Source organism: Marmota marmota, unplaced genomic scaffold, assembly GCF_001458135.2.
Source record: "Marmota marmota marmota unplaced genomic scaffold, marMar, whole genome shotgun sequence".
Taxonomy (NCBI): domain Eukaryota; kingdom Metazoa; phylum Chordata; class Mammalia; order Rodentia; family Sciuridae; genus Marmota; species Marmota marmota.
The window spans coordinates 547,418-562,106 of record NW_026000254.1 but is presented as its reverse complement, the minus strand read 5'-3'; the positions used below and the strand labels follow the sequence as shown (position 1 = coordinate 562,106).

Sequence of the window (14,689 nt, the reverse complement as noted above, 5' to 3'; positions counted from 1 at the left end):
TGACTGACTTCTTATTTCTAACTGTATTTTTTTTTTCCTAATGCAGATTTCAGAAAGCCCTTCTGAAATCATGGAGTCCCTTACCAAAATGTACAGCATTCCTAAGGATAAGCAGGTATATGTCCAAAAAATGTCCATGTGTTAGTTGGCCGAATAGACTAATAGACCATGTGCTAGGGGTCATGCATAGCAGAAAGCCTGTCATCTTTTGAGTCAGACCATAGTTAATTAGGTTCTCTGTGCTTTTAGGTTCCTCATCTTTTATAAGACCAACATTTAATAATTTATTGGTAGTTAGAAGATTTTGAGGAAAATGTAAACTAACTCATTATGCATATCAAAATAGTGGTACATTTCTCAACATTTTGTATTTATGAGAAAATGTTAATTGTGTTAATTTTTTCTGCTCATTTTGGCAGTGGTCAAATACTTGTGCTAAATTTCCCCTGTTTATCACCTATAGATTTAGTGATGGTTCTTGGCTTACCTTGAGGTGTTAGACTTTGGTGAATCCCAGTTTTGTCATTCCCATTTTTTTTTGTTTGTTTTAGTTTTTTGTTTTGTTTCATTTTTTTATTAAGCTCAAATTGGATGGTGTAAACTCAGCTTGGTACTTTAGCAAAATAGCAACAGTAACCATGTTACCAACCACACCATTAGGAAAGAAACCAGAAAGAATGTTCACCTTTCCCAGTGATTTCCTAATACAGGCCTTCTCTCTGTATAGATGCTGTTATTTACACACATACGGCTGGCCCATGGCTTTTCTAATCACAGGAAGCGATTACAAGCTGTTCAGGCCAGACTGCATGCGATATCTATATTAGGTAAGAGAAAAACACTATAATTAACTGATCCTAGTTGAGCAGTTTGAACTTGGTTTCCCTTGAACTTCATCCCTCTTTTTTGCAATGAGGCTTAATTGTAGTTTCCTAGGTGGCAGCTTTAATTGAAAAATCACCAGCATTCCCAGGGTTCACTGTAGTCATTCATCATTGTTGAACTCCTTGAAGTTGTACTAGAAGAAGATAGGATATGATATGAACCTTGTTGACGTGCCACATAGGTGTTGTCTTTTTTTTAAAAAAAAATAATGTATAAATGCATAGTCATCTCCCACTGGTCCCTGCTCTTCTTGATGCTGTTTCATCTTCCTGTCTCCCATCCTCATAGTGGTACGATTTTAAAGTAAGTGAGAAATTATTCATTAAATAGTTAATACTGTATACCTAACTGCTTTTATGGTGGGGTACTAGGATGGAAAACATGGCATTTGGAATCAGTCCTGGACTTTTACCCTGATTTTGCAGATTATTAGCCAAATGTTTATCCTCTCAGCCTCAGTTTTATTTTATATTTGTATAATACTTAAAGTTATAGGCTGGTCTGAGGTTTAAATGAAAACCTAGAAAACAACCTCATGCAGGCAAGGCATGTAGAAAAAGACAACTGCAGTTATTACCTACCTTCATTATGTTTTTACTTGTTGTTCTTATAAACTATGAGTTTCTTTCCATAAAATTTCTTCTCTCATACTTTTAGTCATACCCAGCATAACTTCTGGCATATTAATGGGTGCTCAGGAAGTGTTTGTTGAAAACTAAATGAATGAACTAAAATCATGTTTGTTTTAACTTTAGGGGATTGTGTTCAGTATTACCTTGCTGTGGAATTGATTGAAAGTGGATTACATGCATTCTCCAGTTTTACTCTAGTATCACATAAATTTATAACTTACTCTGCAATAGTCCATTAATTCTCTTTTTTATAACATACATTAGTGTTTTCAGTAAAAACAGAAGCATATTAAAAGGCTAAATGTAAGTCTGTGTTCAAGGCATAGTGGAGTTATATCAAATAGTGATGTTATGAAAAATTAACCCTTCTTTTCCCTACTTCCATCCCCAAATGTCATTGTTCAAGATCACTGATACTTTTTAATTGGGGGATCTATGGATAGGGTAGATATGTAGAGCTTATCTCACCATAGTTGATACAGTTCTCTTGAATTCAGTGATTCTGTCCTCCATTGAGGACACAGAATTTGTTGAAAGAGAATTCTTTCCCAGAACCTTTCCAGAAGATTTGTTGTTAAGCAGTGGCTTAACCCTGCCTTGTTGCTTAAAAGTGTTTGTTTCTCCCTTTGCAGTGTATTCCAATGCCTTGCAGGAATCAGCAAACAGTATCTTGTATAATGGGTTGATAGAGGAGTTGGTAGATGTCCTTCAGATAACAGATAAGCAGCTTATGGTAAGTATTAATAATCTCTTTTACATATAAACCTCATAACAATTTGCCTTTTTGTTTTTCCCTGGGGATTTGAGCTTGGGATATTATTGTACTTTATTTCAGGATATTATTATATTTTATTTATGACCTTTTTGACACATCCTCTGTTTACTTTGTACTCTTAAAGGAGATCAAAGCTGCTTCATTACGAACATTAACATCAATTGTACATTTGGAAAGAACACCCAAACTCAGCAGTATTATTGACTGTACTGGAACTGCCTCCTACCATGGATTTTTACCTGTACTTGTGCGGAACTGTATCCAGGCCATGATTGGTATGTTTTGATGGTGATTACCCTAAGCAAGAAAAGGATCCTGCCCTTTGATTTTTTTGGCTTGGTTTAACATTCTGCCAGCTTAACACCAAATTGTGAGCTTATTCTTTGTCTCCCTCTCTCAAACTCCCTTGTAGATCCTTCCATGGATCCATACCCTCACCAGTTTGCCACTGCTCTCTTCTCTTTTTTATACCATCTGGCTAGCTACGATGCTGGTGGTGAAGCCTTGGTCTCCTGTGGAATGATGGAAGCCTTACTAAAGGTACTCTTCTTTTTAAAAATTCATTTGTGAGGAAATCTACTTAGAGTATAGAATTGTACATTTTGAATGTTTCACACTGAGATCAGATAAGACATTGCCACGTTTAGCATCATGTTAGGAAATACCCTGATGAGAATGTATTTTAAGGTACTTTGTAAATTGTGCTGCAATAGTATGTGCTTTAGTATGTGCTGAGCACTGGGCACCAACTTTTTTCTCCCTATATTATTTAATTCTGTTAATTAATTGATGTTCACATTACTTCAAGCAGGTTGAGTTCCTGAAGAAATGGGGCTATCATTGGCAAGAACAAAAAGTAGAACACATGCCTTCCCCCAATACCCCCTAAGTGCATGTTTATAAAAGAATGCAGTTTTTACCGCTTTGTTAATTTTTTTTCCCCCTCTTCATTTCTCCCTGGTAGGTCATAAAGTTTCTTGGTGATGAACAGGACCAGATAACATTTGTCACAAGAGCCGTCAGAGTGGTTGACCTCATCACTAACCTGGACATGGCAGCTTTTCAGTCCCATAGTGGACTTTCTATCTTCATTTATAGACTTGAGGTACTGTTATCCAAGGAGCACTCTGCATAGGGTTTGTATACTGTGAGAACTGAGTCTAGAAATTATGCTAATCACTTAAAAGAACCACCTTATCTCTTTTTTTGTTTAGAAACCAATTCTGTAACCTGCCTGTGGTGTTCTTCATTATTGTTTTTTCTAATTCTTGAAAAAAAAACATACAGAATTTTCTTATTTTTCCTTGTTTGTAGCATGAAGTAGATTTATGCCGAAAAGAATGTCCATTTGTGATCAAGCCAAAGATCCAGAGACCCAGTACCACCCAAGAAGGAGAAGAAATGGAAACTGATATGGATGGTAATTAACTTATTAAGTCAACATTTTTGTTCTTTGTATTTTCCTGATTACCATTCTAATTTTAATTCTCTCTCCTAAACTATAAAGTACACAACTCACTTGCATATGTATTTCCATCAACAAAATTTTTAAAGTGATTTGCAAGTAGTTTTTCACAAGGATGATCAGAAAAAGAAAGTGCAAGTTATTTGAAGTTGAATTGGAATGTAAAGCAGATAGGGAGCTGCATTAGACTTGTATAGTGGTTCTAATAATATTTTTACTTATTGGTTCATTATATTATTATTCCCATTAAAATATTCTATGGGACTAGGAGTATCTTTTTGTTCACTGCTGTACAGTACCTGATATATCCTAGGAGTTTAATAATGTGTTTTGTAAGATGCATGCATAATATGTAAACTCTAAAATGAGACCTTCATCTGGCGATTTTGAAAAGAGAAAGAAGAGGTGAAAATGTTATTGGGTAGGGAACAACTTTTATCATAAAATCAGAAAGACATGAGAAGATATTCTTAATCTAATTTATTATGCATCTTTAAAAACACTCCAAATGCATAGTTTAATTAGTGCCAAAAAGAAAAACTTTTCCCCAAAATTACTTTATTAGAATTTAAATTAATTTGTCTTAATTATCTGGGTTGTCATTACATATATCTATTACCATGCTTATGATAAAGGTATTAGAATTCATAATGATTCCATATTTTACAGTAAATATCTATTGGATGCTGTTCCCTTTTTTTCTGATTTTATATCTGCATTGTTGCTGTTGCTAAAAGCCCCCTTGCCCATTTTTTTTCTAGTCTATTGGGTGCAAGTTGGCATTCATAGTTCATGGGTAAGATCCCAGAGTGTTGAGTAAAGTGTTACATCTATCATCCGGTATGTTATAGGTGACTATTTTAAGGTTCACAGTTCATTATATATCACTGGTTATCAAAATTTAGTAAGCAGAATAATAATAAGTGCTTGCTAAAATTTCAGACCCCATCTGCAATGATTCAATAGGTTTCTAATTGGAAATCTACATATTTAATAACTAGTCCTCAGTTGGATCTGTACTCTTAGAAGAACTTTATATTGTCAGTGAAAAACAGATATCTAAGCAAGAAGTTATTGCTTTTCATATTATGTGCATATGTTTGAAGAAATTATTTTACAATGTAAACAAATATTTTTATACATAAACAGTGGCTTATCACAATGGAATTTTACTATGTATATAAATAGTAAGAAATGATTATCTCTACTCATTGAAATCATTTTGTTCAGGTGTGTAAAGTATAAATGAAACTAGCTACAAGTTTGGTGTTCTTTTCAGATATTTATCTTTCCATGTTTGCTTTTTTAATCACAGAAGATGAGATCATAAATATACTCTTCAATTTGCATTGTTCATTCAGTGTATCATAGACTTCCTTTCATATCAGTATATTGAATATTAATGTCCCAATGGCTTTTATTTTAATTACCTTCCTTCAAAAACCTCTACTTATTATCTACTACCTACAAGTAGTATAAGAAATTGCATGTTTTACCTGTCACTTCCCTCTAACTCAATTTGGTGAGAAATATTGAAGAACTTCTTTTGCATGATTGTTTTTAATTTGTATGTTTTGAATAAATTGTGATGTTTAACACCTTTCTATTTGTGGATAACTTTTTTCACAAACTTTTTTCGTTTTGGGGTTCAATCTCCTAATCCTTCTTAACTTGTTCTTCAGTTGCAGATGTGACTATGGAAAGCAGTCCAGGCTCTTCCATATCTATGGAGCACCGGCTGGAAATTGAATTAAGGGCATCAAGTTCCAACAGCAGTACTAGCATCTCTGGTCCTGGCCCTGGTCCCGGTCCCGGTTCCGGTCCTGGCCCTGGCCCCCGTCCTGGTGCGTAGGCACTTAAATACATAGTCTTTCAGTGACTGATTTGTTGAACAAGTCAAGAAGAAAGCTTTAGAGGGAGCTTATTAAGTGGTACATTGAGAGGTTAGCTTCCTAAGACTGCATGTTACTTCACCTTCTGGTGTTCCATTTTATTATAATAATGTGTCTTATATAGCATTTTATAGTTTTCTAACAGTTCACACATTGATTATCAAATGAACTCTGTTGAAGGGCAGATAATATCCAAAATAGTAACTGTGTAAGGCTCAAAATTGAATATTTTTACTTGGTAATTTTTCCTTTTTACTTAGACTTCTAATTTTATACTGCTCTTATGCCATCCTTGGTGATTAACTTTTCCATTTTCAATATATTCTTCCCAAAATGTGGTGACTTCACTTCTAATACCTGCTACTTTGGCTGTGGTAGATATAGGTTTCTTAGAACTTGTGTTATGTGCCTGCTCATAATGGTTTAATGATTCAGCATAATTCTCTTGCCTTTTTCCCTCATCAGGAGTCCAGTGTATTCCACAAAGAGCAGCACTTCTCAAATCCATGTTGAATTTCCTCAAGAAGGCCATTCAAGACCCTGCTTTCTCAGATGGCATACGGCATGGTATTTGATTCTAGATGCTTTTTTCAAAGGATGTTTGTCTCTTACAAAAGACTGTGTTTTTTTTTTTCCTACTCTTCTGACACCTGCTCTAAATGGCAAGCTTAGGAAAAGGCCATATCATTTTGAAGCTTTTAGTTGTTTGGTATCACTTTTCTTAGATCTGAGAGTTGTTTAGTTATTTTCATAATGATTAACATACACTCCCACACCACCTTTTTTCCAGCTTTGCACTTTCATTCCACTACCCATCTCTCACATTCTCTATGTCTTTGTTCTCTTCTTGACCCAGTGTTAGCAAGTTGATTGCATGGATGGTGAAAAAAATAATAGCTTGAGAAGACAAGTAGGGAACATTAGGTCAGAATCAAAACGAACTCTGTTTACCACAGTTTAACACATTTCTCAATTATCTCTAGTCCTATAGTACTCCTAGACTAATCATATACTCTTTAATGTTAACTTTTTTCTTAGTGATGGATGGTTCTCTGCCTACCTCCCTAAAACACATCATCAGCAATGCAGAATACTATGGCCCATCACTTTTCCTCCTTGGTAAGTGGAATTGAGAGTTGGTTTTACTGAGCTGGGATAACATGACAGAACTCTTTCTGTTTCATATATACTTAGAGGTAATCACTTGTAATAAAAAGTATTACTGTACATTTGGCTTATGTTATGCTGTATTTGTACTTTAGTGTGCTATACAAAAAGAAAACATGGCTCTATTTAATTATTAATTCCTAACATTAGTGTGGGAAATCCAGATGGAATAATTCTAGTCTCATAATTGAATTTCAGACTCTCAAACTGTGATAGAGAAAATTTTTTCACACTATAGAAAACGCAATTTTAGAGTATATGGATACTTCCTAGTTATTTGCCAACAAAAAAAGTCTTTGACATGACATTCCTGTTAAAATCTGACTTTTTTAAATAACAAATGTTTATTGAGCATTTTAAATATTTGGGATGTTGTGCTAGAATTCTAGAATTCTCCTTAAAAATCTAATGGGGAGCTGTGGTTGTGGCTCAGTGGCAGAGCACTTGCCTAGCATGTATGAGGCGCTGGGTTTGATTCTTAGCGCCACATTAAAAAATTAAGGTACTAAAAATGAAAAAGTGTGCAGGTGTGGCTGTCTCAATGGTTAAATGCCCCTGGGTTTGATCCCTGGTACCAAAAAAATTAATAAATAAAATTATATTTTTAAAACATCTAACGATATTTAGGGAAAATATGGAAATACTAAAAGTCTCCTTATACTATAGTTGTGGGTTGTTTGAGGAAGTTTTCTTATATTGTAGCATCTCCACCTGGACATGGAACCTCTCCAAGGTTAGGTTCGATGGCAAAACTCAGGACTAGTCCTTTGTTATGATTTTTAAAAAAAAAATTTTTAGTACACAGGTGGGGAAATTCAAGGTCAGGGGCAGGGATGGTGGCATGGTTTGGGAAAATGTCCAGAACTGAGAGAAAGTAAGTGCCTGGGTAATGGTCGTTTTTGCTTTTGTTTTTTCGTTTAATGGAAAGTTTAAGAGGTGGTAAGAGGACACTTGTGCTTCTTAGGTGTGAATGTGGAGCATGTGAGTCCTATCAAGATAATGAAGGAGGAAATTGAAACTTAGAGCACCAAGTCCAGTATATTATTGAAGGTCCACATTTCCTCCCCTGTGGTCTTCTTAATTCATCTCTTGACATTTGAATTACTACAGCAACCCTCCTGTAAATAATACTTGGACCAAATTTACAAAGGCAACTCAAAGTAATGAGGCTAGTAGATGTTGTTTTATTTTTTCTTTTTTTTATTATTAGTTGTTCAAAACATTACAAAGCTCTTGACATATTTCATACATTTGATTCAAGCGGATTATGAACTCCCATTTTTACCCTGTATACGGATTGCAGAATCACATCGGTTACACATCCACTTTTTTACATACTGCCATACTAGTGTATGTTGTATTCTGCTGCCCTTTCTATCCTCTACTATCCCCCCTCCCCTCCCATCTTCTCTCTCTAGTAGATGTTGTTTTAGCTCTATAAATGATAGTAAAAAGCCCTTCACATAGGTAGGAAGAGATGGCCAGGAAGAGAAATAAAAGGGTATCTGTGAATCTCTTGGAATATTTTAATAATCAGCTGTTTTGGTTTGTTGTCTTACTTATTGAACTTTTAGACCATCTTTTTTCAGTTATTATAAGAGGAAGTCCCTTTAAGGTACATGTTCCAGCTTGAAATGCCAGTGGGTGATTTGTTGCCAGTGTGGTTTTTTTGTTGTTGTTGTTGATTTGCCTAGCCTTGTGCATGCTAGACAAGTGCTTTACCACTGAGCTGCATCTCCCCCCCCCGCCCTATTGCCAGTCTGTTTTCTCAGTTGTCATAGTAAATCTATTGTTTTGTCCCATATTGAGGGCTTCTAAGGCCTGTACTTTGTGGTTTATACAATGTACCAGAAGTTGTGACATTGTCTGAGTGACCTCTATGAGGTGAGTGTGTGTTACAGAATTTGATTGTGAGCCCATTACTGCAAAGGTAGAGATGAGGGGCTTTGCATATAGTTCAGTTGGTAGAGTGCTTTCCCGCATGCACAAGGCCCTGCTTCAATCCCCAGCATCATGATAAATAAATAAGTAAATAAATAAATAAGTAGAGATTATTCCCAGTGTTATAGGTAAAAAGATGGCCAAGTGCCCCTTTTGTGGCAAGAAATGATGAGACAGCTATACTTTCTAGTTGGATCTAATGGGTTCTAGGTACTAAATGGCTATAGACACAGGTTAGGTTGTATAAGCTAGAAGGAAAGAGTATTCTTATGAGTAGCATGTATGACAGTATTGAGCAGGAATTGTGACACAGAATTGGTAGCTCAATACAGGTGGGAAGGTCTAGTTTTTAGCGAGTGAATTTATATTAGGATAGATATTCAAGGATAAAATTGTCTCAATAGGGAGACATCATTGTTTTATGTTATCAATTGGTGGGAGAGTATAGGAAGGTCCTGGAGTTCAGGAATAGGAAATTAATGAGTAAGTGTATGGTTAGTTCAGTGTCCTGGTGTGATAATTTTGTGTTGAAACCCAGCCAGTAAAAATTTTTACTCCTTCTCCTTAATGCCCAACCCCTGGCTCTTCTACACTACCTACCTTTATCCTCTTTACTGTTTTCTCTTTAACCTCCCCAACTGCCTTTTGCTTGCCTCCTAATCTTACCCCTTACATTGTCTGTTCAGGTCTGCTTATGCTATTTCTAGCCTAATTTATGACACTTGCCATCGTGGTTTTTATACATCCCTTAACCTGAGAGATTGACAACTTGTTGTAAATATTAAAGACTTCAAGGGGGTAATACTTGAATGTATTAAGTGCTTGCCTTGGCTAGGGTACCTTTTAACATTGATGGAGGTCTAAGGCTCAGATGACATTCTCTGATACTATTATAGATAATGTTTGTCAGGTTAAGGAATGTAGATGTGTGTAGTGATTATAGAATTGTGGGGAGAGTCAATTGTGAGCTTTCAACTGTGAAATTTGGAGCTGATGACTGGAGTTATGATATGTGATGTGGAACAGTTTAGGAGCAGTTAACATTGTGGGGTGGGTCAGCATGGAGGTTGGCCCTATAGTTGTACTGAAATCATCATCTAGAATGCTTTGGTATGATAGGTTGATAGGAGTCCTGGGCTAGGCCCAAAACCTTGGTGCAGATTTCTATACTTTTGAGAAACTATTACAAAAGTAGCCGAAGATGAATACTCCTTTGGCTGTAGAGTTATGGAGTAATTTATTTCTCTTACCCAACTGGGATCACAACATGGTCAAAAAGCAGCCAAACGAGAATCCCAGACCTAGGCCGTGAGTCATAGACTGGTGAACCAGAGCCAAAATATTCCACAGCGATATTTTTAGGCCTGTGGTATATAGATTTTAGAATGCTAGAGGTGCTGTGTCTCATGGGTATTAACAGGTCTTGCCATTCCAGCTTCTCTCGTGTCTTCCCATTCAAAATTTGTGTAATAAACTGGATCCAGAACTAGCATCAAAAATATTTTGAAATGTTGGTTCAGGAAAGTAATTTAAGTTGTTCCTTTCCTCTTTGGAAGAAGCAATTTTTGATACCAGGCAGGTATCAAGACCTACATTTCTTGAGAAGTAGAAAGCTCCTGTTATCAAACCTTTACAATTAACATGTTAGGAAAGGACTGTGACATATCTCATGGCATAAAAAATAGTAGGGTGAGGGCCCTAATTTTCATTGGGACTGGTTTTATTATCCAGTCTCAGTCCAAGCACTAGTACATCATGGATTGAAACACAATCAAAAGAAGCAAAAGAAGGGAGAGGTGTCATTAAAGTGAATGAGAGTTCACAGTAACTATGGCAGTGGGCAATGGAGGAAACCATTTAGGAGACCATTATCCATTTTGCAAATTTAAAGGGTGTCTGTCCTTGATTGGACCGTACGTATGTCTCTGTTAGGCTTGCTGTCTGTGGACAGTAAGATAGATCAAATTAATGCCTTGTTTTAAGGACCATGCACAGACTTAATGAACAGGAAAGTGTGTACCCTGATCAGAGTCATTGGGATCAGGAAGTCCAACTGGCACGAACCTTTGTTGCAGTCGAATTGTGAGGGCATAGTGATTTGTGCCAGGGTATTGGGGCAATGGCTTGATTAAATTGTTTTGCAAAGGAGAGAGATGTTTACCCATTGAAACATTCCTGTTGGCAATTCTTTCAGTGGCAGGATGGCACAATATCACATTGGGAGGTTAAAGGTTGGATAGGGTCAATGGTATGGGGATGCCATTGTCATTTAGTCCAGAATTTAAGGGCTCAGGATGTGATGGCCAGAGATCTCCATGGACCCATTGAACCAAGGGCCAGGATAGATATTATTGGTTTATCTGAAAAAATGTGAGCAATTGTCCAGCTATGACATTAAAATGAGTTTCCTCTGTGGGAGCCTTGATGTGAGCTGAGACATGGGAGACTTACTGGAATGTGTGAAGTATGAGAAGCAATATATTCCCAGCGTGGAAGGCACTAAAGGAAATGATCCTGAATTTGACAACTATTCTGAGCTCACTGACCTATACCAGTCTGGTTATAGATCTGCTTGTAGAAAACAGCAGCTCTTACTTCAGTTCTCTCACTTGTGATTGGTGTCATTGCCATATGTAAAATAAACAGACTTTGTTTTTATATTGAATTTTCTATACAATAAAGGTACATCCCTCTGCTTTTGTGTCCAGCCCAGATACTGAAACCCTCCTGAACCCCCAAGTCACCAAGGCTCCTAGGAAGTCAAAAGCATAAAACTGAATCCCCATTCATTTAGTTTGGGCCTTAGGCTATAATTTACTTTGTCTGTTCTTCACATTTTAAGATTTTTCAAGTATTTAATCTAGCTTTAAGTTCTTTCCAGCAGAACGACTTCTTATATTAATATGTTTCTTTATCTTGGATAATTTCTATAGTTGTGTTGTTCATGATTTCCAATGTTTCTCTTAAAATCTATTTTTTTAAGTTAATATGTTTTCCTTTATTCACATTGTCTGAGCCTTTTTATTCCAGTTTTTTGTAATGGTTACCCTCATTTGGGGGTGGGGGGGGGCTTTAAACTTTTTAGATTTCTTACCATGTCTTCTGCCAGACAGGACAAAATAAAACCTTTAGCCTGCCTTTAAACTCTCTTCTACTACTAATACTATTACTACTTCCCCCCTCTCCCCGCCCTTAACTTTCACTCTCTTGGATTCATTTTTAATTTTATTCTATTATACATCCTTGAGTTATTTTAAAATGTTATATTGTTCTTTAAGAATTTACCTATTTTCTATTGCTGCTTATTGTAGATAACCATCTTGTTTAGACTGGTCCTTGTTCTTTTGTAGGGTACTTGGCCTTTTCTCTCTGAAAAATCTTTGGCATTTTCTCTTTATCCTTGGACTTTACAAATTTTACCAGGATGTATTTAGTTCTGCCATTATGTTTTCATTCCTCTCACAGAGCATTACTAGATAAACTCTTTTTAAAAAATAATTTTTGAATATATTTTTATGCTTCTGGAAGTTTTCTTCAACTTTGATGTTTGATTCTACCCAGTCTTGATTGCTTTGTATATGTGTACATCTTTACTTTTAATTATAATTCTTGGTGAACTAGTAATATTTTCAAATAATTTTTTAAATTGTTAATGGATCGTTTATTTTATTTATTTATATGCGGTACTAAGAATTGGACCCAGTGCCTTGACACATGCTAGGCAAGTGCTCTACCACTGAGCCATAACCCCAGCCCAAGTTTTTAAAGAGAATATAAACTGTCCCACAAATGACATACATTATGGTATCATTGTAGTTGGATCCCTTTTTGGGGGCAAAGGGGATGCTGGGGATTGAACCCAATGGTACTTTACCACTGAGATACACCCCAGCACCTTTTAATTTCACCGTATTGCCAAGGCTGGCCTCAAACTTTAGATCCTCTGGCCTCTGCCTCCCAAGTAGCTGGAATTCCAGGTGTGCACCACCATGCCTGGCTAGACCTCTAGTAGAATGTTAATTTTAGTTCATACTCACTTTTAGTAATTATAGAGTTCATACATTTATACAGTCAATGAGAAGGTGTGTTGAATACTGGTAGAAACCTAAAAAAGATGTGAGGGGGAAAAAAAAGAAACCTAAAAAAGGCAATCAAGAATCGCAAAGGCCATTGACAATTGGTAGTTTCCAATAGTTGTCATGTGTCTGCTATTTCACTGGAATTTGTGATAAATGAAACTATCTTGAAATGAAAATCCTATGGTTTCTGTTAGATTTTAGGCTTCACCATAAACAAGTTCGTTTATTATATGTTTTATCGATGTTATGTTTAAGCACTTTGTTAGGTTTTAAAATCTTAAGTATGGTGGTCTTAATTGTATACACAATGTAAGTTTTATGGTGTTGAATTGGTTAGGTTAATATGTATTCCAAGGATTCTTAAAAGCGCTGTTGGTAATTTAAAAATTACTGAATATTACTAAATAACTTTTTTTTTTGATAACAAGGATATAAGAGTGCTTTATATCCGAAGCCCTTTTTTTTTTTTTTTTCTTTTTTATTTTCAGACAGGATTTCTCTGAGTTGCTTAGGACTTTACTAAATTGCTGAGGCTGGCCTCAAACTTATAAACCTCCTGTCTCAGCTTCCCAAGTTACTGGGATTACAGGCATGCGCCACTGTGGCTAGTCTGAATAACCTTTTCTACAGTATGCTTTGTATGTGTTAATCAGTTAAATTTGTATTTGTTTTAACTCAGCAAATTTGCATCTTAATCTTTTTCCCCACTTGTGCTGATAAAGGATCTGTATTTAGACTTATCAGTTTTCACATTAACTGGATCAATTTATATACATAGTAAGACATTTATTTAGTGGAATACTATGTAGGCATTCAAAATTGAATGGGTTGGTGAACTGTGTATACTGCCATTGAAAACAAAGGAAATTATATAACATACATATGTAAAAATATGCCTGTAAAAATCTTGAAGGGTAGTTACTAAATTCTTAATTGTGATTTATCTCCAATGTAGTTGTGTTAGGAATTTTCATTTCATAGTAAGCACAAGAGACTAAATTATTATATATTATTTTTTAAAACTTGTTGGTGTTTTGCTTTTAATACTTATGAGGCATATCAGGTTCCCATATTTTTCTCATCTTTTTTTAGCTACTGAAGTGGTGACTGTGTTTGTATTCCAAGAACCATCGCTGCTTTCCTCTCTCCAGGACAATGGGTTGACAGATGTCATGCTGCATGCACTGCTTATCAAAGATGTGAGTCTCCCTGTTTCTCTGTAAAGAATATTCCATGTATACCACTCCTCTATGACATGGACATGCGCATGCTTAAGCAGTCTTACTGCATAACTCTTTTGTATAATGTTGAATCTGAGTGGGGTCTAGTTGTTAATTCCTTCTGTTTCTCAGTGTAATAACCATGGCCAGGTTTTCTTAGAATCTATATACAGGAACTCTGTTTTAGATTGCATCTAAGCTCACTTAATCTCTCTAGGTTCCTGCTACCCGTGAAGTCCTTGGCTCCCTCCCAAATGTATTCAGTGCACTCTGCTTGAATGCCCGTGGTCTTCAGTCTTTTGTACAGTGTCAGCCATTTGAACGTCTCTTCAAAGTTCTTCTCTCTCCAGATTATCTCCCAGCCATGCGGAGGAGGAGGAGTTCTGATCCCCTTGGTGAGTTGCTAGGATTTATTTTATTTATTTTATAATAGAAAATTATCCATTTGGCAAGAAACCCTTCCTTGATTGCACATCTTGTCTCTAGCTAGACATGTTAAGCTTATTGAGAATGAATCACCATAAATTTTGCTGTAGGTAAGAAGGAATACTTGAGCCTCTTTTCATAATATTTCCATGCTTCAGAACAGTTTGCCTGTTTGTCATATTGTTGTGGCACTAGTAAGCAGCAAGT

General features: G+C 36.0%; 1 protein-coding gene across 1 annotated transcript in view; it reads left to right on the top strand.

Moving 5' to 3' along the window:
- Positions 1-14,689, top strand: part of Huwe1 (HECT, UBA and WWE domain containing E3 ubiquitin protein ligase 1) — a 146,043-nt gene that overhangs the window by 62,802 nt on the left and 68,552 nt on the right. The window contains exons 10-21 of the mRNA XM_048796695.1: positions 47-115; positions 728-827; positions 2,150-2,250; positions 2,417-2,567; positions 2,705-2,832; positions 3,257-3,397; positions 3,607-3,712; positions 5,440-5,601; positions 6,115-6,216; positions 6,688-6,768; positions 13,929-14,035; positions 14,274-14,451. Of these exons, the coding sequence (XP_048652652.1) occupies positions 47-115; positions 728-827; positions 2,150-2,250; positions 2,417-2,567; positions 2,705-2,832; positions 3,257-3,397; positions 3,607-3,712; positions 5,440-5,601; positions 6,115-6,216; positions 6,688-6,768; positions 13,929-14,035; positions 14,274-14,451 (1,426 nt within the window). The remainder of the gene's footprint in view (positions 1-46; positions 116-727; positions 828-2,149; positions 2,251-2,416; positions 2,568-2,704; positions 2,833-3,256; positions 3,398-3,606; positions 3,713-5,439; positions 5,602-6,114; positions 6,217-6,687; positions 6,769-13,928; positions 14,036-14,273; positions 14,452-14,689) is intronic.